At 41.0% G+C, this 24,108-nt stretch overlaps 1 protein-coding gene across 5 annotated transcripts in view; it reads left to right on the top strand.

The window, feature by feature from the left end:
• Positions 1 to 24,108, top strand: part of edar (ectodysplasin A receptor) — a 74,673-nt gene that overhangs the window by 47,535 nt on the left and 3,030 nt on the right. The window contains exons 6-13 of one of the 5 annotated variants that reach the window (XR_012385033.1): positions 5,186 to 5,269; positions 7,104 to 7,229; positions 7,856 to 7,930; positions 11,902 to 11,974; positions 16,493 to 16,682; positions 18,825 to 18,885; positions 20,517 to 22,198; positions 22,364 to 24,108. The exon at positions 22,364 to 24,108 is cut by the window's right edge and continues 141 nt beyond it. Coding sequence is in view for 2 of the 5 variants with exons in the window: in XM_073912302.1 (XP_073768403.1) it covers positions 5,169 to 5,269; positions 7,104 to 7,229; positions 7,856 to 7,930; positions 11,902 to 11,974; positions 16,493 to 16,682; positions 18,825 to 18,885; positions 20,517 to 20,845 (955 nt within the window). In the remaining 3 variants the exon portion in view is untranslated. 5 annotated transcript variants of the gene reach the window in all.

Consider the following 24,108-nt stretch of genomic DNA (forward strand, 5'->3'; position numbering starts at 1 on the left):
TGATTATAATTTAGAAAAAAAAAATTAAACCACTTCAAGTGTTAACTATTATATATATATATATATATATATATATATATATATATATATATATATATATATATATATATATATATGCGTGTGTGTGCTGATTTTAACTCCGCTATCTAATGTGTGAACTTATAAAGAGTTAGCAGAGGCAGACGATCAAACACCATAGAACATTTCCTCCAGATTGAGCCTCAGATTGGTGTGATGGAGTGTAGTTTGAGTGGACTGTAAATATCTAATACGAGGCTCAAGCAGGACAGACGGACTCTGGTTTTGAGCTCCACTGTTGGTTTGATTGATTGCGCATGTGAAAGGGAACAGTTTGTCAGAGCTCTCATATGTTTGACGTCTTTGCTTATTTCTTTCTCATTGCGAGTGTCAAACACACCGTAAGTGAAATAAATGCCTGGAGGAGTGTTTGAGGAAACCTGAAGCCTCATCTGGCAGAAAGCGGAGGCTGATTTCAGGAAAACATCATAGAGGAACATTCTCAATATCGCTGCGTTCCAAACGGGACATATCGCCCTCTTCAGAGTGAAAACAAACATGACTGCCATATTAGAGCACAGCTCCCAACCAAAGTGCTCAAAACAGGCCACTTTGAAGGGCCCTTCTGAGTAAAGGATTGTAAAAATGTTTCTGTCCTGTTTTTAGTCCAAATATCTACAAATTCTTAAATCAAGAAGCCTGTTCTAGTTAAAGCACAACTATTGTCTTGTTTTCAGAAATAATGAGTGAAAATGAAGCAAAATAATCTGACAACGGAGGAAGTGAAATCACCTTAAATCAAAATAAAAAGCAAGATCTTTGGCACCCTCCCGCAATACAAAGTCAATGGAGCGGTTCAGATTGTCAGTCCTCCCCCTCCTGAAACCTGCTTGATCGTCTCATTATTTAAAAAAATGTTTGATCCCTACATCCATCATCCCTTTAAAGCTGTCACTCTCTAGCTAGCGCAAACCCTTTGAAGGGATTAGGGTGTAGGGTTGAGCCCTTCCGAATGGAACGCAGCGTAAATCATTCCAGCACTGATATCGCAGAGTGTGCATCCGCAATACTCACATCAGAGTCTGCAGTGTTCAATCAGGATTACATTTGACCAGAAAACACAGCACAACATTCATGACCAGTGGATTACTGCACATTTATCCACAAACTGACCAACTAGTTTATCATTTGCTGCTGTTTTTAAGGCTTGGGTGACCGTGTGGGCAGCTTTGCTCTACTGCAGCAGTTCTCAAACTTTTTTCACCAAGTACCACCATAATGAGCAGTACTGAAATACAATAGTGTAGTAGGCCTAATTATGCAGCTACAGCACTGCACAGCTCAAAAACCAGGCAGATTAATTACTATTATTAGAAATATGTATTACTGTCAGCCACTTTAATATTATAATAATTATGTACACATTATAAATAGTTTGAACATTACTCACTGTGCTTGCAGACAAAAAAAGATATATATACACACACATACATACAATTTTTTAATACATTTTGAAATATAAGTTGCATGGGCACATGACATTTGTAATTATTTGAAATCTAAATATTAACTTGTATTGTAAATGTATGATTTGGAATTACATATTTAAATAAGAGATTAGCTCTGCTGCTTGTCATTTACAGTAGCCCTGTGTGTCAGATAAGCGAGCGGTTATATGCATATACAGTGTACAGTGATTGACTAATTCATACGTGCAGTATTTCCAGCCTGATCTCACGAGAAGTATTTTACGTTTTGCCAGTTCAGTGGCTAATTTGTACAAATTCCTACGAGTTCAGTCGTGGGAAATTGTACGATTTTAAAAAGGAGGCGGGGCACCTAACCCCACCCCTAAACCCAACCGTCATTGGGGGATGAGCAAATCGTACTAAATTGTACGAATTAGATCGTCTGAATTCATGCGAATTAGCCACTATATAAAAAATTTACGAACTGTTGTGAGATTGCGTTTGTATTTCCATGATTTGGTACAAATGAGATCACATCTTAAGTGAACCATGAAGTTTGCGTTAAACGCGCACTGACAGCTGTTTTCAAGCAGACTGCGGTACAGTTTGCCATCCCTTAGTCTGTGCACACGGACAATAACTAATTACAATCTACCTCTAATCTTCAGGTAAGGTAAAGTCTGAGTCTATGTTCTGTGTCTCGCCTCTTTTACATTTACATTTAGTCATTTAGCAGATGCTTTTATCCAAAGCGACTTACAATTGAGGACAAGGAAGCAATTTACACAACTATAAGAGCAACAATGAAGAAGTGCTGTAGGCAAGTTTCAGGTGTGTAAAGTGTAAGAAGCAAAACATTAGTAATTATTTATTTTTCTGTAGTACAGTTCGCGGTGGAGCCAGAGAGGCAATTGCAGATTAGGAAGGGAAGTGGAGACTAATTAGTTGAGTTTTTCTTGAAGACAGCGAGTGACTCTGCCGTTCTGATGCAGTTAGGGAGTTCATTCCACCAACTGGGCAGATTGAATGCGAGAGTTCGGGAAAGTGATTTCTTCCCTCTTTGGGATGGAACCACGAGGCGACGTTCATTCACAGAACGCAAGTTTCTGGAGGGCACATACATCTGCAGAAGTGAGAGCAGATAAGAAGGAGCAAAGCCAGAAGTCGCTTTGTAAGCAAACATCAGAGCTTTGAATTTGATGCGAGCAGCAACTGGCAGCCAGTGCAAACGGATGAGCAGCGGAGTGACATGTGCTCTTTTAGCTTCATTAAAGACCACTCGTGCTGCTGCGTTCTGAAGCACCTGAAGAGGTTTGATAGAGTTAGCTGGAAGCCCGGCTAGTAGAGAGTTGCAATAGTCCAGTCTGGAGAGAACAAGAGCTTGAACAAGGAGTTGAGCTGCATGTTCAGATAGGAAGGGTCGGATCTTTCTGATGTTATGGAGTGAGAATCTGCAAGATCGAGCAGTTCTAGAGATGTGCTCAGAGAAGTTTAGCTGGTCATCAATTGTTACTCCAAGGCTTTTTACATTTTGGATGCAGTAATGGTTGCCCCGTCCATCTGGATTGAAAAGTTATGGTGTAGAGTCGGGTTGGCAGAAACTTCAAGCATTTCCATTTTCGTGAGGTTCAGCTGAAGATGATGATCTCTCATCCAGTGTGAAATGTCTGACAGGCAGGCTGAGATGCGAGCTGAAACCGAGGGAAACACACCCAAATTAATAAGCTTAAATCTGAGTTAACTAAACTGAAAGCCACGCTGCATTATAAAACAAATAACTTCATATATTGAAAACATGCATTATTTTTCACGACTACGAGCACACATTTAGCACATGTGTAATAATTATTTTAGCAATGATGCAGCGTTTGCAGTAACTGAAATGCCAACACAACAGCACTGGTCTGCAGAAGGGCTTCTCTAGCACGTGTGTATCTGCTCTGCAAGCGCCACGCAGCTCTGTGACTCTGTCACAGTAAACATTCTAAGCACAGCGGTGTAATCGTACGCTTCAGGGAGCAGCCAATGCTATCTGATCACATGAGTCTCGGTGTTATCGTACGTGTCAAAGGGTTAAAAGTGTGTTCATTTTATTTTATTCTTTTATTATTCAGCAATTCTTCCGCGTACCACAAGAAAAAAAGCCCGCGTACCACAGTTTGAAGACCACTGCGATACTGTATTTATCAATGCTTGAGATTGGTTTATCTTATTTTATGCAAATGCACAAAATCCTTGCAATTAATGTAAAATTATGAGTCATTTCCAGAGCCATTTGTTCTTTAATTTAGCCAAAGTATGCTTAATATCGCAATATATATTGCAAAAACATTAAACATAGACACATTTTAAGCATAAATGTACTATTAGTTTATCATCTGAATGTGTTTTCAGGCCGTGTGACTGCATTTCAAACCACTTTACAAATAAAAATGTTGTTTTTAAGTTTAAGAAAAATCAATTGTATGTATGTGCATCTATGGTGAATATACTCCATACAGCAGAGGGCCGCAGCTCTGCACTGTTTTGTTCCAACCCTGCTCCAACACACTTACCTGTAGGTCTCAAACAAGCCTGAAGGACTCGATTAGTTTGATCAGGTGTGTTTAATTAGGGTTGGAACTAAACTGTGCAGAGCTGCGGCCCTCCAGGAACTGAGTTCTACATCTGTGCTATAGAGGACTATTTTATATTTGATTACTGTTTGTGTCTGAATGCTGACAGACTTCCAGAAAACCATGTGTGTCTCTGCTCTACTGTATTCATCAATGCTTGTGATCAGTTTATTATATTTTAAGCAGATGCACTGCTCTACAAGATCATTCCAGCTTATCTAGTTTGATTAATTCTTTCCTAATAGAGTTATTCATTTAATCTAGTGAAAGCATTCTCAGAATATGGCAGAAAAATCAAATATCATAATGTGTATTTTTAATATCACAGAGCCCTAATGCTCATGTGTGAGGTCTGTCGGACGGACGCAGGCTTTTCCTGTGTGTGAACTGCAAGCAGCAGCAAGTTAATAATCTTTTTATTCCCTCAAAACTCTTAATTATTAGACGCGGCAGTGTGCGCTGCGGGCAGCATAATTTGCAGATTACCTGGCGAGTGCGAGCATGTCTTCGCCCGCTGCATACTTTCACATCTACAGCTTTAAAGCGGCTGTTTGTTACCGTTTTTAATTAAATATCATTCCCACCTACTTAATTTCTGTCACCGCACAATAGAAAACAATTAAAGAGGCATTGAAAAGAGCAGGACTGGTGCAGACGTGTTTCTGAACACAAAGACCCTTCACATTCAGCTGGAACAGCGCACAATAAAGTCCCGTCCTCAGGGAACACTTTCACCCATAATCAGCAGCAGAGGGACGGCACGTCTTTCAGTGGTTATTGAGGCTTTTAACAACTCTTTTGATCAAAACTAACAGATAAAACCTGAGTTTACAGATGCTTCGGTAAATGAAATGAACAAGATATTTTAAAAGCCATTAAAGTTAGTTCACCTCATTATTATCAGGTGTTACTGCAGTTTCAGCTACAGTACATGAGCCTCATCTGAACTGAGATGTGTATTAAACTAGTGAAGCAGCAGTGAGTATCATGAAGCTCTGACTGACTCTTCCTCATCTTAATGTAATTTCATCATCATCATCATCATCATTATTATCATCATCATCAGATCCATGTTATTTTCAGGCATGAGGTCCACACCGCCAGCCTCAGGTCGAGCTCCCAGTGTTTCTTCCAGCAGCACCACTATATTCCCTCAGCCAGAGAAAGGTGAGAGTAAACTAACACTAAACCTCTGACTGTACTGAAAATCCAACTGTACTAAATCTCTAACTGTACTGAATCTCAGACTGTACCAAACCTCTGACTGTACTAATTCTCTGACTGTACTGACCATTTGACTACAGGGATACTCTGACTGTTTGGAATCTCCTGCTGTACCACATCTCTTACTTTACTGAATCTCTGACAGTACAGAATTTCTGACTGTACTAATTGTCTTAATTTTTCTAAATATATTAATGTTTCTATTAATATATTAATCTCTATACATACTCTGACTGTACTCAAGTTTAACTGTACTGAATGTCTGACTGTACTGAACCTCTGGTTGTACTTAATTTCAGACTGTACTGAATCTTTGACTTGCTGAATCTCAGCCTGTACCAAACCTCTGACTGTACTGGATCTCCGACTGTACTATATCATGGAGTGTACTGAATCTGACCGTACCAAATTTCTGACTGTTTTGAATCTTCAACTGTATCAAATCTCTGACTGTACCAAATCTCTTACTTTAACTCTTACTGAAACTCTGACTGTACTGAACCTCCGCCTGTACTAAATCTCAGACTATACCAATCCTCTGACTGTACTGAATCTCTTACTTTAACTCTGACTGTACTGAATGTCTGACTGTACTGAACCTCTGACTGTACTGAACCTGACTGTACTGAATCTCAGACTGTACCAAACCTCTGACTGTACTTAATATCCGGCTGTACTAAATCTCATACTGCACTGAATCTCTGACTTACTGAATCTCAAACTGTACTAAATCTCAGACTGTACTGCTCCTCTGACTGTACAAAACATCTGACTGTACTGAATCTCTGATTGTACTAAATCTCAGACTGTACTGAACCGCTGACTGTACCAAACCTCTGACTGTACTGAATCTCCAACAGTACTAAATATCAGACTGTACTAAATCTCAGACTGTATTGAACCTCTGACTGTACTGAATCTCAAACTGTACCAAACCTTTGACTGTACTGAATCTCCAATTTGACTAAATCTCAGACTGTACTGAAGTCTAACTATACTGAACCTCCAACTACTGAACCTCCGACTACTGAACCTCCAACTGTGCCAAATCTCTGACTGTTCTGATTCTCAGACTGGACCAAATCTCTGACTTTACAAAAACTCTGATTGTACTGAATCTCTTACTTTTTCTGAATATACTACTGTTCTGAATCTGCTACTATACAGAATCTCTTACTGTAGTGAATCTCTTTTTTTAATGTCATGTAGTAAATCTTTTACTTTTTCTGAATCTCCTTCACTCAATCTCTGACTGTTTACAACTGTGGTTTGTCTGACTGAACTGAATCTCTGACTGTACTAATCATCTGACTATTTACCACTGTTCAAATGCAACCGTTTATTGTCTGACTGTACTGATTCGCTGACTGTACTGAATCTCTGACTGTACCGAATATCTGACTGTACTGAATATCTGACTGTACTGAATCTCTGACTGTACTCAATCTCAGACACACACAACTGTTTATTGTCTGACTGTACTGATTCGCTGACTGTACCGAATATCTTACTTTACTCAATCTCTGACTGTACTCAATCTCTGATTGTACTGAATCTCTGACTGTACTCAATCTCCTACTGTACGAAATCTCCTACTGTACGAATCTCCTACTGTACTGAATCTCTGACTGTACTGAATCTCCTACTGTACTGAATCTCTGACTGTACTGAATCTCCTACTGTACTCAATCTCTGACTGTACTCAATCTCAGACACACACAACTGTTTATTGTCTGACTGTACTGATTTGCTTACTGAATTTCTGATTGTACTTCAGACCCAACAGGACAGGGTCACCTAGCAACGGCCCTCATCATCGCCATGTCAACCATCTTCATCATGGCCATCGCTATAGTGATGATCATCATGTTCTACATCCTGAAGAGCAAACCGAGCGGACCAGGTCAGAAATACGAACACTCGAGACTACAGTAGCACAACAACACACGGCAGAACATTACCAGATACAGAAGCAGCGCTACATTTAATAGATACAGATAACGCTTCAGATATCACAGTGTGTGTGTGTGTGTGTGTGTGTGTGTGTGTGTGTGTGTGTGTGCGCGCTGGCTCCAGCTGTGCTTATCATCACCTAGTGTATGTGTGTGTGTGTGTGCTGAGCATCACCTAGTGTATGTGTGTGTGTGTGTGTTATCATGTCTGATTCGGTGTGTGTGTGTGTGTGTGTGTGTGTGTGTGTGTGTGTGTGTGTGTGTGTGTTTCTGTTGGCTCCAGTTGTACTGAACATCATTGTAACCCAGTATGTGTGTATTTGTGTATTTAAGTGTGAATTTTAAATGTGCGACTTTGTGTTTGAGAGTAAATATGAGTGTGTGGATGTTTGTGTGTATGAGTGGAAGTGTGTGTTAGGGAGTGTGTGTTTAAATATGTGTCCATGTGTGTTTGAAAGTGTGTGTGTGCTTCGCCTCCACATCTGCAAAATCTCAGTGCTTCTGTAATAATCATTAATGTAACCCAGTGTGTGTGTGTGTGTGTGTGTGTGTGTGTGTGTGTGTGTGTCTCCTGCAGTCTGCTGTTCTGGTCAGCTCATCAAAGCTGTAGAAGCTCAGACAAACATGCAGGAGGAGAAGAAGGAGGCTCAGGGTGAGTGAAAGATCAGTCTCTCCATCCTGCACTTCTGGAATGCTCTTCAGGTTCACACACACACAAACACAAACACACACACACACACACTTGAAAATGCAGGTCAGCGGGGACAGATACACTTGCCTGCATCAGTAATCCAATGCAGACCAGCACACACACACATTCAGACATGCACAGACACAACAAACACACACTAAGACACTCACACACACAAACACAACCCACACACAGTCACACACTCCGGCACAGGACATTTATATCCATAGCTGACACTTTATAATTAGAACCCTGTAACCGTTGACTTTCATGGTGTTTATTTGTCCTACTATTGAAGTCAAGGGTTTCCAGCATTCTTCAAAATACCTTCTTTAGTGTTCAACAGAAGAAAGAAACTTAAAAAAGGTTTAAAACAACTTGAGGGACAGTAAACAGTGAGTGAATTAAAAAAATGTGGGTGAACTGCCCTTTGAAATTTATCATTAACTACAGCTTTTACAATCTATCTAAACCCATCTTAAAGCTCGCACATCATGCTAACACTGCAACGCGGGACACATATTTCAACAAGGAAATGTTAACACATTTCAACATCTACTGCATTATTAAAATCCAAATTCAGGCTAGTCATAATTAATCAATGCACTGTGAGTTAAACATTGAACTAACTGTATTTAGATGAACATTAATATAACCATCAATAAATACAATCAGAGAGGTGTTGTTCATTGTTAATAAATACAGTTGAAGCCAGAAGTTTACATACGCTGTATAAAAAGGCACATAACCATTTGTCAAAAAAATGTCAGATGTTTAATGGGACTTGATTATTTCTCTTTTAGGTAAGTCAGGATTACTATTCTATTTGCTTAATAGCAGAATAACGAGAGAGAGAGAGAGATTATTCTGCCTCTGACACAGCTCAGATGATGGTGTCGAGGTTTTGGAAGTTTCTGATTGGCTAATTGACAACATTTGAGTTAACTGGAGGCACAATAGTATTGAAGGCAAACCTCAAACACACCAAGGTTATTATAGTAAATGAAAACAAAACTACAATGTAAAATATTTGTCGTTTACTGAAATAAAAATAAAGCGAGTTTATGAAGAAACTAAAACTAACTGAAACTGTATTGTAACTAAAATAACTAATTACTAATTAAAACTAACTAACACAAAATTATAGTGTCTTTGTAAATGTATTTAATGTAATCTTACTGGAAGCCGTTTAGAAGTAAATATAATCCGCGCTGCAGGTGTTTGACCCGTACGGCATCTAAGAGTCTGTAATCCTGCTGCCATTGGCCAGATCGAGCCGGTTCTCCTCCAGTCATCCTCGCTGTTGCTCCTGCAACAAAAACAACCAGTGGACATGACAGCAGCACGATGACAGCATTAGATACACTTAAAACTATTACTTTAACATATTTGTGCCCAATAATGGGTTTATTTCTGTATCACCATCACTAACGAATCTTTTTAACCGGATCTTCTAAGTGAACCGGTTAAACAAGTTCACCAAATCGAACTGAATTATTTGAAACGATTTGCGTCTCCAGTAAGCACTTATCCACTATTTACTTTATAACAAGCCTAATACCCCCCTCTGACTCTAAATATCCAATATATACACTGAGTTATTCAGTTATTAGAACAGTAACGTTACACTGAGATCAAATTTGAGAAGCAGTGAACTGATATTACTGCGCATGCGTGATTCAGCAAATTAAACACAAACAGTACAGCCCGCTGTGACTCAACTAAACTTGAACAACTGCAGCGCGGGTAAACCGAGGGCTTAATTAGAAGATCTGGAGAAAAACGAAAGTTTATTTCATAACAGACAATCATAAGTTTAAATAAGTGTTTAAATAAGTGAATCCTGCTTCAGTTGGGCTGCAAAACTTTACTGTAAGACATTTTTCAGATCATGCTGATGTTTTAACTGACTGAAATGACTATTGCTGACTACATAATGAGTCCTGACATCCGCGTTAAAGATCTGAACTTCCCATCACTACTGTGCGTCTAACCTCAGAGCAGCCGTGCACACATACTGTACTGAGGGCTGCTGTCTTGTGGGCTGTTGTATTTGAGTTTGAGGATGGGTAGATGGTTGAGGTAGATGATAGTGGTCATGTGTCCTCTGAATACAGGTTTCAAAACATGTATGGCTGAGTTTTTATAATACAGTATTTATCCTGTTGATTTTGAATCCTGCACCTAACAAATATCCTCACTTAGAAAACAAACTAAAACTAAATCATTTTAAAGTATATAAACTAATAATCATTAGTAAATCTGCCTCTAAAACTAAATAAAACTGACTGAATTGGAAAACAAAAAGTCAAAACAAAATAGAAACTAAAACTAATGAATAACAACTAAACCTTGAAACTCTCTGCTTCCTTGTGTGACAACATGGGAAAATGAAAAGAAATCAGCCAAGACATCCACAAGTCTGTTTCTTCTTTGGGTACAATTTCTAGATGCCTGAAGGTGCCACGTTCATCGGTTCAAACAATCATACACAAGTAAAAACAAGATGGGAATGTCCAGCCATCATAGCGCTCAAGAAGGAGAAGAATTCCTCAAACTGTGTGTATTAACCCCTGAACAAAAGCGAAAGATGCTGTGAAGACGCTGGCTGCAGCGAGTAAGAGAGATTCATCATCCAGTGAAAAGAGTCCTGTACTGACATGTGCTGAGTGACCTCTCAGCAGAGAAGAAGCCATTACTCCAAAAACACCTTAGAAAAGCCAGATTACAGTTAGCTGAATGACACTGGGAACAAGACTGATGTGTGGAGACATGTCCTGTGCTCTGATGGAGCTAAGACTGAACTGTTTGGCCATAATGAGCAGTGTTACATTTGGAGGACAAAGGTGAAAGCGCACAAGCCTAGAACACCATCCCAACTGTGCAGTATGGGGGCGGCAGCATCATGTTGTGGGGTTGTTGAGAAATACTGAAGCAACATCTCAACACATCAGCCAGGACATTACAACTTGGCCACAAATGGCTCTTCCAAACAGACCATGACCCTAAGCACACTGCCAAATGAGTTCACATGTGCTTTAAGGACAGCAGAGTGAATGTTTTGGAGTGGCCATCACAAAGCCCTGATCTCAATCCTATAGAGAATGTGTGGGCAGAGTTGAAAAAGCTTGTGCGAGCAAGACAGCCTACAAATCTGACTCAGTTACAGCAATTCTGCAGGAGGAACGGGCCAAAACTCCTGCAAACTATTGTGAGAAGCTTGTGGAAGGAGACTAAAAACATCTGACCAAAGTTTAAAAGCAAAGCTAATAAATACCAAGGAAATGTTTATAATTCAGCTGAAGTCACATTAATGCGTATGGCAGATGATTTGAGAGCATCACAGGCTGAGCAGAGCGGATGTACGGTGTGATTATGAGTGTTTGATCTGCGCTCAACACTCGTCTAGAGCTGTACAGAAGCTGGTGTACAGTACAGCGTTCATCTCCTGTTTGCTCTCATGCAGGATCATCACTGAATGCTGATTGGCTAACACTTTACAATAATGCTCCATTAGGTCTTGTTAGTTAATGCATTTCTTAATCATACTTCAACATTTACTAATGCATTATTAACATCCAGCGTTAACATTAGTATATGCACCATGAGTTATCTAACATTACATCAATAACATTAACAAATATGCAATAAATGCAGTACTAACTGTTTGCTCAATTTAGTAAATGCATTAATTAATGGAGCATTTATTAAAGCGTTACCGTTGACTTTTATTCCATTAGAAAGCTGTCTGATTTGTAGAATTACACAAATCTGGGATATTAGAGGAATTCATAAATGGAAAGGTTGTGATTTGATTGAATAGTTGATCGCTTCCATTATATGTTCAGTATGGATATTTCTGTTTATTTACATCATTGTGGGCAGATCTGAGATTAATGATCTTCACTGATGTTCAAACCTTGCCTTTGCAGAGAACGTGGTGATCTTCCAGGAGAAGGACGAATTTGACAAACTCAAGCCTTCATCTCCAAAAACAGCCAAAAGGTGAGAGTTAACCAGCTCAACTAACCAGCAGTAACTAACCCGTTTAGAGACATCACAAAGTTTATCAGTCAGTTTAACCGACCTATTAGCCATATCAGTATAACCCGTAAGCCTAGTCAGTCAGATTAACTAACACGTCAACTTCATTAGTCAGATTACCGAACACATCAGCGGTGTCAGTCAGGTTAATTAACTTCAGCTTCATCAGTCAAGTTAACTAACCCAAACCCTCATTAGTCAGTTTAACTAACTCAAAACTTCATCAGTCAGTTTAACTAACCGAAACCTTCATCAGTCAGTTTAACTAACCCAAAACTTCATCAATCAGTTTAACTAACCCAAAACTTCATCAGTCAAGTTAACTAACCCAAACCTTCATTAGTCAGTTTAACTAACTCAAAACTTCATCAGTCAGTTTAACTAACCCAAAACTTCATCAGTCAGTTTAACTAACTCAAAACTTCATCAGTCAGTTTAACTAACCGAAACCTTCATCAGTCAGTTTAACTAACCCAAAACTTCATCAATCAGGTTAACTAACCCAAAACTTCATCAGTCAAGTTAACTAACCCAAACCTTCATTAGTCAGTTTAACTAACCCAAAACTTCATCAGTCAGTTTAACTAACCCAAACCTTCATCAGTCAGTTTAACTAACTCAAAACTTAATCAGTCAGTTTAACTAACCCAAACCTTCATCAGTCAAGTTAACTAACCCAAACCTTCATTAGTCAGTTTAACTAACTCAAAACTTCATCAGTCAGTTTAACTAACCCAAACCTTCATCAGTCAGTTTAACTAACCCAAACCTTCATCAGTCAGTTTAACTAACTCAAAACTTAATCAGTCAGTTTAACTAACCCAAACCTTCATCAGTCAAGTTAACTAACCCAAACCTTCATTAGTCAGTTTAACTAACTCAAAACTTCATCAGTCAGTTTAACTAACCAAAACCTTCATCAGTCAGTTTAACTAACCCAAACCTTCATCAGTCAGTTTAACTAACTCAAAACTTCATCAATCAGGTTAACTAACCCAAAACTTCATCAATCAGGTTAACTAACCCAAACCTTCATCAGTCAGTTTAACTAACCCAAAACTTCATCAATCAGGTTAACTAACCCAAAACTTCATCAATCAGGTTAACTAACCCAAATCAGGTTAACTAACCCAAAACTTCATCAATCAGGTTAACTAACCCAAAACTTCATCAATCAGGTTAACTAACCCAAAACTTCATCAATCAGGTTAACTAACCCAAAACTTCATCAGTCAGTTTAACTAACTCAAAACTTCATCAGTCAGTTTAACTAACCCAAAACTTCATCAATCAGGTTAACTAACCCAAAACTTCATCAATCAGGTTAACTAACCCAAAACTTCATCAATCAGGTTAACTAACCCAAAACTTCATCAATCTGGTTAACTAACCCAAAACTTCATCAGTCAGTTTAACTAACCCAAAACTTCATCAGTCAGTTTAACTAACTCAAAACTTCATCAGTCAGTTTAACTAACTCAAAACTTCATCAGTCAGTTTAACTAACCCAAAACTTCATCAGTCAGTTTAACTAACCCAAAACTTCATCAGTCAGTTTAACTAACCCAAACCTTCATCAGTCAGTTTAACTAACCCAAAACTTCATCAATCAGGTTAACTAACCCAAAACTTCATCAGTCAGTTTAACTAACCCAAAACTTCATCAATCAGGTTAACTAACCCAAAACTTCATCAGTCAGTTTAACTAACCCAAAACTTCATCAATCAGGTTAACTAACCCAAAACTTCATCAGTCAGTTTAACTAACCCCTCAGCAGGGCGCTGGTTTGCAGGCATGTTTGTGCAGCTCTTCTCTCTCAGTGAACTCAGATCAGCCTGAAGCCACTCATTCACAGCTTCACTTCACACACACACACACACACACACACACACACACACACACACAGAGTCAAGCGTGTGGTAATTTAGCAGCGGCGCAGCCAAAACCAGCAGGTGAAAACAGATGAAAACAAACCTCCAGCACTGACGACACAACACTACAGCACAAACACACACATGCAAACACACACACACACACACACACACACACACACACACATACACACAACATATTTAACAACATATCAAATATATATCTGTAACGTATAGGAGCGGCACCGTGGCCAGCACTCTCGCCTCACAGCAAGAAGGTCACTGGTTCGAGTCTCGGCTGGGTCAGTTGGTGTTTCTGTGTGGAGTTTGCATGTTCTCCCCGTGTTGGCGTGGGTTTCCTCCAGGTGCTCCGGTTTCCCCCCAAGTCCATACACATGCGCTATAGGGGAGTTGATCAACTAAATTGGCCGTAGTGTATGAGTGTGTGTGTAGGTGAATGAGTGTGTACTTGTGTTTCCCAGAGATGGGTTGCAGCTGGATCGTTGTGATGGTTGCGGGGGAAATCACTGCCCTGTGGGCCCGTCCGCTACACCACTGCATTTACCATGACTTTCCCCGTCGGACCCACTTGGGAATAGATTTTCCTCCATGTGGCCCCTGAGCTAAAATGAGTTTGACACCCCTGATCTGAAGACTATAATCACAGTTTAATAGAAACAATTGAACTCTTTCTTATTGGATTGTCTATATTTGACCTAAAATTGGGTTACGATAACCCAGCAGTGCGAGTTTGATTGTTGTGTCTGAGGATAAATGCTCAGTGCAGTGATTCAGATCTACTCCAGATGATCATATATATATCAACAGTGTGTGTGTGTGTGTGTGTGTGTGTGTGTGTGTGTGTGTGCTGTTTGTCGGAGTGTGAAGCGGGTGATTTCATGTGTTCTCCCGGAGCCAAACCCACGCAGGTATCGAGTGTCTGCAAACAATGGCATTCTGTGCTCGTCTCTGAGCGTCTTTGTCAACAGGCGCTTGTTAGGAACTCTTCTGGGAAACTTCACTGCGAGCTGAAAACAACAGACTAGTCAGTGCATGAGGGATATTACTGTAAACCACAAGCAGGAGAGCAGACATCTACATCAGCCCTTTCACATCCACTACAGAGGAAACCATGCAGACTGTACACACTCTGAGCTCCGTTTTAAACTGTAGATGGTGCTCTAGGCTAGTTTATAACAGCAGATGGCGCTCTAGGCTAGTTTATAACAGCAGACGGTGCTCTAGGCTAGTTTATAACAGCAGATGGCGCTCTAGGCTAGTGTTTATAACAGCGGACATTGCTCTAGGCTAGTTTAAAACAGCAGATGGTGCTCTAGACTAGTGTTTAACAGCTGAGTGCGCTCTAGGATAGTTTATTACAGCAGACGGGGCTCTAGACTAGTGTTTAACAGCAGATGGCGCTCTAGGCTGGTTTATAACAGCAGATGGCGCTCTAGGATAGTTTATTACAGCAGATGGTGCTCTAGGCTAGTTTATAACAGCAGATGGTGCTCTAGGCTAGTGTTTATAACAGCGGACATTGCTCTAGGCTAATTTATAACAGCAGATGGCGCTCTAGACTAGTGTTTAACAGCTGAGGGCGCTCTAGGATAGTTTATAACAGCAGACGGTGCTCTAGACTAGTTTATAACAGCAGATGGCGCTCTAGGCTAGTTTATAATAGCAGACAGCGCTCTAGGCTAGTGTTTAACAGCTGAGGGTGCTCTAGGCTAGTTTATAACAGCAGATGGCGCTCTAGGCTAGTTTATAACAGCAGATGGCATTCTAGGCTAGTTTATAACAGCAGGTGGCGCTCTAGGATAGTTTATTACAGCAGATGGTGCTCTAGGCTAGTTTATAACAGCAGATGGCGCTCTAGGCTAGTTTATAACAGCAGATGGCATTCTAGGCTAGTTTATAACAGCAGATGGCGCTCTAGGATAGTTTATTACAGCAGATGGTGCTCTAGGCTAGTTTATAACAGCAGATGGCACTCTAGGCTAGTGTTTATAACAGCGGACATTGCTCTAGGCTAATTTATAACAGCAGATGGCGCTCTAGACTAGTGTTTAACAGCTGAGGGCGCTCTAGGATAGTTTATAACAGCAGATGGTGCTCTAGACTCGTGTTTAACAGCTGAGGGCGCTCTAGGCTAGTTTAAAACAGCAGACGGCGCTCTAGACTAGTGTTTAACAGCTGAGGGCGCTCTAGGCTAGTTTATAACAGCAGACGGTGCTCTAGACTAGTTTATAACAGTAGATGGCGCTCTAGGCTAGTTTATAATAGCAGACAGCGCTCTAGGCTAGTTTATAACAGCAGATGGCGCTCTAGGCTAGTTTATAACAGCAGATGGCGCTCTAGGCTAGTTTATAACAGCAGATGGCAATCTAGACTAGTTAATAATAGCCGACAGCGCTCTAGGCTAATGTTTATAAGAGCGGATGGTGCTCTAGACTATTGTTTAACAGCTGAGGGCGCTCTAGGATACTTCATAACAGCATACGGCGCTCTAGCTAGAGAACATTACTAATGATTTTGTGTAGTGTGTTCATGGATTAATCAGAATTGCTCTGTCTGATATTAATATTAAACGTTGTTTTGTCACAGTGAGAATGACGCGTCATCAGAAAACGAGCAGCTGCTGAGTCGCAGTATCGACAGTGATGAAGAAGCAGCGCAGGACAAACAGGGAGCTGCAGATCTTTGTCTTCTTTCACTGGTGCATCTGACCAGAGACAAAACCTGCTCCACCAACACCATCAACAACAACAACAACCACTGCAGCAGAGCCACCGGGGTCAGTACAACACCTCACACAGCCCACTTCTTCAGATGCTCGATTCTAAATCCTGATAGTGTTTAATGTTGTGTTTAGATCTGAGTTTACAGCTCAGAGATTTACAAGATGTGCAGAAATGTAAGAATAAAGCCATTAATGCTAGATGTAGATTCAGATGTAAAGATGTAAACTGAGAAATGTGAGACGTGAACTGAGAAATGAGAGACATAAGTGAAAAAATATGAGAGGTAAACTAAGATCTGCAAGACGTGAACTGAGATATGGGAGACATAAACACTAAAACTGAAAAATGTGCGACAAACTAAAATATGCAAAAACATAAACTGAGAGATGCAAGACGTAAACTGAGAAATGCGAGATGAATTAAGAACTGCAAGACAAACTAAGAAATGTGAAACGTAACTGAAAAATTCGGTGTAAACTGAGGAATGCGAAGATGTAAACTGAAAAATGTGAGTCAAATTTAGAAATGTAAGACATAAACTAAGAAATGCAAGACCTAACTGAAAAAATGTGAGATGTAAACCAAGACCTGCGAGACGTGAACTGAGAAATATGAGACATAAACTGAAATATGCAAAAACGTAAACTGAGAAATGCAAATGTAAACACTGAAACTGAAAAATGTGCAACAAACTAAAATATGCAAAAATGTAAACTAAGAAATGCAAGATGTAAACTCAAAAATGCACGACCTAAACACAGAAACTGAGAAATGTGAGAAACTAAAATATGCAAAAACATAAACTGAGAAATGCACGACGTAAACACAGAAACTGGGAAATGCGAGACGTAAATCAAGAAATGAGAGACGTGAACTGAGAAATGCAAAACATAACTGAGAAATGCTAAGATGTAAACTGAAAAATGCGAGACGTAAACTGAGAAATGCGAGACGTAAACACTGAAACTGAAAAATATTCAACAAACTAAAATATGCAAAAACGTAAACTGAAAAATGCAAAATGTAAACTGAGAAATGAGACGCAAGCAAAAATGCGAGACATAACTGAGAAAGGCTAAGATGTAAACTGAGAAATGTGAGAAACACTGAAACTGAAAAATGCGCGACAAACTAAAATATGCAAAAATCGTAAAATCGAGAAATGCAAGATGTAAACTGAGAAATGAAATACGTGAACTTAAAAAGGCTTAAAATGTAAACTGAGAAATGCACAACGTAAACACGTAAACTGGGAAATGCAAGATGTAAATCAAGAAATGAGAGACGTGAACTGAGAAATGCAAGACAAACTGAGAAAGTGCAAGACGTAAACACTGAAACTGAAAAATGTGCAACAAACTAAAATATGCAAAAACGTATGCAAAATATGCAAAAAAATGCTAAATGTAAACTGAGAAATGTGACGTAAACAGAAATGTGAGACATAACTGAGAAAGGCTAAGATGTAAACTGAGAAATGCGAGACGTAAACTTAGAAACGCAAGACGAAAACACTGAAACTGAAAAATGTGCGACAAACTAAAATATGCAAAAATCGTAAACTGAGAAATGAAAGACGTGAACTTAAAAAGGCTAAGATGTAAACTGAGAAATGCGATACGTAAACTGAGAAATGAAAGAAATTGCAAAATGCGGGACAAACTAAAAAATGCAAGTAACTGAGAAATACTAAGGTGTAAACCGAGAAAAGAAACAAACTGAGAAATACTAAGATGTAAACTAAGACAGGTGAGACATAACTGAGAAGTGTGAGATGTAAACAGAAATCTGAGGTATAAACTAAGAAACACGTGACATAAACTAAGAAGCGTGAGACGTAAAAACAGAAACATGTAAACTGAGCAATGTGAGCGGTCACCTGAGACAAACATTAATGTATGATGTAAACTGAGAAGTTTGAGATGTAAACAAAGTAATGCGAGAAATAAATGCATGACATGAACTGAGCTTCTTGAGATGTACACAGAGAAATGTGAGCTATAAACTCAGAACTGCAAGAAGAAGGTCAGAGTGAAAGTTGCAGTAACTTTATTCATCTTTATTCAGAGGAAACGAGCTGCAGCTCTGCTTCTACCTTCATCTTTAAACCTTCGCATTCATCTGCTCTGCATGTGATGTGGATTCACATCGGTCTGTGTTTGTGTGACTCATCCAAACATTTCCTGTTTCTGCAGATTCACAGCAGAAGGAAAAAGATCCTGGATTTGTACACAAAAGCCTGCAGTGTTGCGGAAGGTGAGTGTAGCTGTACAGCGCAGTGATATTATACTGATGTAAAACACCCAGTAGACAACTGCTCCTCTGTTACTGCCGCAGTGAGCAGGAGTGTGGGGTAATGAGACACTTACACAACACTGACAACACCTCTGCTACAATAATGCGAATGGGAATTTAAGCAATTATTTCTTTATTAAAGAAAGAAAAAAGTTTTAAATACTCCAAACCCCAAATCAGAAAAAGTCGGGACAGCAAAGAAAACTCAAATAAAAAAGAAAGTAGTTCGGGCTAAATTTACTTTGACTTGTATTACATTGCAGACAATTCAACTAACATTATTAATGTGTTCCTTGTGGGGGGTTTTCTAAATTAACATGTTTAGAAAAACAATTTTGGTTCTTGCAACATTTCAAATAAAGTTGTGAAGCATTAGCTCTGTTGCTGTTCCTTTTCACAACACTTAAAGACGTTTAGGGACTGAAGACGGCAAGTGCTGAAGAGTTTCAGCTGTCATTCTGTCCCATTCCTCCTGCAAACTAGTCTTAAGGTGGGCAACAGTACAGGGGTCTTCACTGTAGCATTCTGCACTTTGAAATGCTCCACACATTCTCTATTGGAGACAGGTCGGGACTGCAGGCAGGCCAGTTCAGCATCTGTCTCCTCCTCCTCGGCAGCAGGACTCTGTAATGTGAGCTGAATGTGGTTCTGCATGGTCTTGTTGGACTCTGCATGGCGTCCCTGGAGCAGAAGGCAGCATATTGAGCTCCAGAATCTCTCTGTGCTGTTCAGCATTAATGGAGCATCACAGTAGAGCAGGTCACCTTCACCAAGAGCACCGACACAACCCCAGACCATGACAGAGCCGGGCTTCTGGACTTGTTGGACAGTCTGGATGATCCTTTTCTTCTTTGGTCCAGAGCACACAGCCTCCATTTCTCCCTAAAACACTGCTTCATCTGAGCACAGTACACGTCTCCACAGTCTATGTACTAGCCCAGAGAAATCAACAGCGCTTCTGGACACTGTTAACATAGGGCTTCCTCTTGGCACAGTACAGTTTTGACTGGCGTTTGTGGATGTGACTCTGTATCGTGGTGCTTGACAAAGGTTTGAGTCCTGAGCACATGTGCTGATCTGCTTATAGATGACTGAGGACTCTTGATGCAGCGCCCCCTGAGGGGTCGGAGGTCACGCTTGTTCAGCATAGGCTTGCTCTTTTGTCCTTTACGCACTGAAACTCCTCCAGACTCCTTCAGTCTTTAATGCTGTTCTGCACTGTTGAAGGTGAAATATCCACATGTCTTCCTCTCTTTCTCTGAGGAGCATTGTGTTTACACACTTCACTCATTTCCTCTCGTATCTGTGCTCAAACTGGCGATCCTCGACCCATCTCTGGAGTGTGTTGCAAGAACCAATATTCTATTCTACCAATATTCGGGGGGGGAAACCCAATAAAATCTTTGATGAAATGTTTGATATATATATAAGTCAATCATAATACACGATGCACATGTACACAAAACACAGCTTGCCGTAAAAACTCGACAGCAGGGAAGCGTCTTCTCTTGAAGAGTTGTTTCCTCACTGGCAGGGAGAGAGATCATAATTAAAGGTGAATGTAAACAGCGCCTGCTGATTGCTGTGTGCAGGTCTGAGCCCGACGGAGCTGCCGTTCGACTGTCTGGAGCGCAGCAGCCGGATGCTCAGCGCCACCTACAGCACAGATAAAGCGGTGGTGAAGACGTGGAGGCACCTGGCGGAGAGCTTCGGGCTGAAGAGAGACGAGATCGGCGGCATGACGGACGGGATGCAGCTGTTCGACCGCATCAGCACCGCTGGATACAGCATCCCTGACCTGCTGGCGCGCCTGCTGCAGATCGAGCGGCTGGACGCGGTGGAGACGCTCTGCTGCGACATCCTGAGCGGAACACAGAACTGCACTAATCCGCCCCTGAGCTCCCGCTGCGCCAGCGTCTGAACACCAGCACTGGCAGATACACTAGAGAATGCAAACCTTGATCGGCTGCGTCTGCCTTATCCTGATTCCCTAGACACTCCAAGTGCAGAGCGCACCCGAGCGAGAAACTAAAGACAACAAGCCACTTTTAAAGGGGGCCTAATATGCAGAAATCACTTTTATAAGGAGCTGAGTGTGTCAGCGGTGTGTGAGTCTCTCCAGCAGACGCTCAACAGTAATTCATTGACTTTGTTATAATCACACGGTCTGCAGAAAAACACTTTGATTGACAATCTTCTTTTGTACGTGTCATCAGAAGGAAAGCCCCGCCCACTAGTCTCCCTCATTAGCATAAACAGCAGCCCTGAGTGAGAAGCAGCCGTCTGTCCATTAGCCAGTGTTTGAGCTGCTGAAGATGATGTCAGCATAGACTCAGAGGATTACGCCCAATCACACGGGGCTTCAGCATCAACGCTTGACTGGAGGCGTGTCTGAAGTTGGGGCTGAAGCGATCGTCATAGCAGCGTCAGCCAATGAAAGTCAGTCAGCAATAGGCCACTGTCTAGCTGGTGTATTTGCATAGAGCGTTCTGATTCGCTGATGCTTCCGTCAGCGCTTGAGATGTTGAGCTAGTCCCAACTTCTGCAGCGAGCAACACCTCTGAAGCGGCGCCGGCGGATCTACAATGCAGTTCAGCAACGCCTGACATCACCCAGTCAAAGTGAATGGGAAGCGTTGGCGCTGACGCCCCGTGTTTTAGATTCAAGCCGACCATGCCTAGTGTGAATACACCCTTATGCCCTCTTCACACCAGATGTGTATGAAGTGTCAAGCGCGAGTGATTTACATGTTAAGTCAATGCAAACACTCGAAGACATCCTGCAGCGCGATACGTGTGAATGAGACGCCTCGAATGACGAGATTTGCGCGAATAAAGCGGCGCGAGTTAATCATTTTGTGCATTTGACGTGCTTAATGTGTGTTTCACGGGAATTGCTTAAGTTGAAAATCTGAACTTTTGCAGACATTGTCGTCACGTTAACCAATCAGGAGCTTTGATTCTAACGTAGCACCTGCAGTGTGTGTCCCGTGGGGAAATCCTCCTGCCAACACCGAACAACAACTCATCAAACAGCGTTCGGCTCAATCAGAAGCGTCGCTGAAAGCAGGACTGAATTTATGCCGGAACACGCTGGATCCGGATCCTCATTTTATTAATCTCCCTCCTCAACCGCACTCCTCACCTGTCCGCTGTTTACTTTCACTTTCGTCCGCATCACCCCTCCGCCATCCAAAGAGTCGACACTTTTTTTTAGCCCTCCTAAAGCACATAAACACAGATGATCTCTCATTAAAATACATGTTAGACCACAGGTGTCAAACTCAATTCCTGGAGGGCCGCAACTCTGCACAGTTTAGTTCCAACCCTAATTAAACACACCTGATCAAACTAATTGAGTCCTTCAGGCTTGTTTGAAACCAACAGGTAAGTGTTGGAGCAGGGTTGGAACTAAACTGTGCAGGTCTGCGGCCCTCCAGGAATTGAGTTTGACATCCGTGTTAGACATTCAGCAACGAGTCCACGGGCAAACAGAAGTCAGAATCTGTGTCCATTGCGAATTTGACCTGCAAATTAAGTGAGTAAACTCAAAATGTCCACGCATCTGTTTACACGCAAATAGCATGATTAGCCAACAGGGCTGGCCTCACACCAAAGGCAAATTCTGCATGTTTGCATCAAATGCATTCGTTTCCATCGCAGGACGATAATTGGCCACTGTTCTCACATTTCCATTGATTTGTATGCAGTGTCCTCACGCAAACAGTTCATTCTGCAATTGGTGTGAACTCAGCATTCATCGCCCCCTGTTGGCTCAGCGTGCTCTCAACATGCATCACTCACTATCCTTCAGCTTAGTCTCTGATTTATCAAGGGCAACCACAGTGGAATGAACCACCAATCAACCTGGCATATGTCTCACACAACCCTTCCAGCTGCAACCCAGCACAGGGAAACACCCACACACAGACTCGAGCATGCATCACATTTTTGTGTTTTCATGTGGATGGAGAAGGTGTTGTTGAAATACCCGTGTGGACATAAGAGCGATCTACTTCAGCATGTGAATGAGGGAATGTCTGAGAGTCTGCCAGAACGCAATGCGATTGTGATGTCACAACAAGGCCTGTAGCCAGGGGAGGTTTGAACCCACCCCTCACTGACAAACGTCCTGAATTTGTCCCATTCATGAGCTCATTTTCCTGTTTTGACTGCTATGCCATCATAAATACTGAAAATAACCCCTTAAAAAGGCTTCAAGACCAAGTGGAATCCTATATTGGCTGTCGGTACACATGCGTCAGTTTGCTTTCACTAGCATCGGCTGCACATAGAGAATAACAAACGAGCGCGTGCAAAAGATGCCAATGTGATCGCCTTTATTCTGCGATTGCCACTGTAAATTAACACACTTGCTTAAAGTAATTGGTATCTCAAAGCTTTTACTAGGGGACTTTTTTTTTGCACCGTCTCCCAGCAAGATGCCTCCCAGGGGTGCGTTTCTGAAAATCATCGTTAGCCAACTAAGGTCACAAGTTCCATCGTTACAAACACAGTTTGTTGATTTGCCGTTTCCCAAATCCATAGTTCTAGCGAACATTCGCAAACTGCGTCGCAAACTTGAGCACTTGAAACTACACCTCTGGAGCTGTAGTTAGAAACAGTTCCTGGCTGTGTTCTAATCCCACTTATCCCCCCTATGCCCTATTCATTTAGAACATCCTAACATTTACAGTTGGAATGATTAAATAATAAAGCAGTAAGCTCATCTCTCTCAGCTGTACTTTACTTTTAAAGTATTTCTACAGTTCAGTTTTAGAGATCTTCCAGCCTGATCTCACGAGAAAACGTAAGTATTTTACGTTTTGCCAGTTTAGTGGCTAATTTGTACGAATTTTTACGAGTTCAGTCGTACGAAATGGTACGATTTTAAAAAGGAGGCGTGGCACCTGACCCCACCCCTAACCCCAACCGTCATTGGGGGATAAGCAAATCGTACTAAATTGTACAAATTAGATCGTACGAATTCATACGAATTAGCCACTAAATGAAAAAGTTATGAATTGCCGTGAGATTGTGTTGGATCTTCATGTTTACAGTTGAGCTCCCTTCGCAGTGCACTTTAAACACATTGATGTCATTTTGAACACAGCCTCATGATGAAAGCTGTAGGTGAGCTATTATTTACAAGTGGAATTTATGTTACGTCTCCAAAGTTTGTGAA

Source organism: Danio rerio, chromosome 9, assembly GCF_049306965.1.
Source record: "Danio rerio strain Tuebingen ecotype United States chromosome 9, GRCz12tu, whole genome shotgun sequence".
In the NCBI taxonomy this organism is placed as follows: Eukaryota; Metazoa; Chordata; class Actinopteri; order Cypriniformes; family Danionidae; genus Danio; species Danio rerio.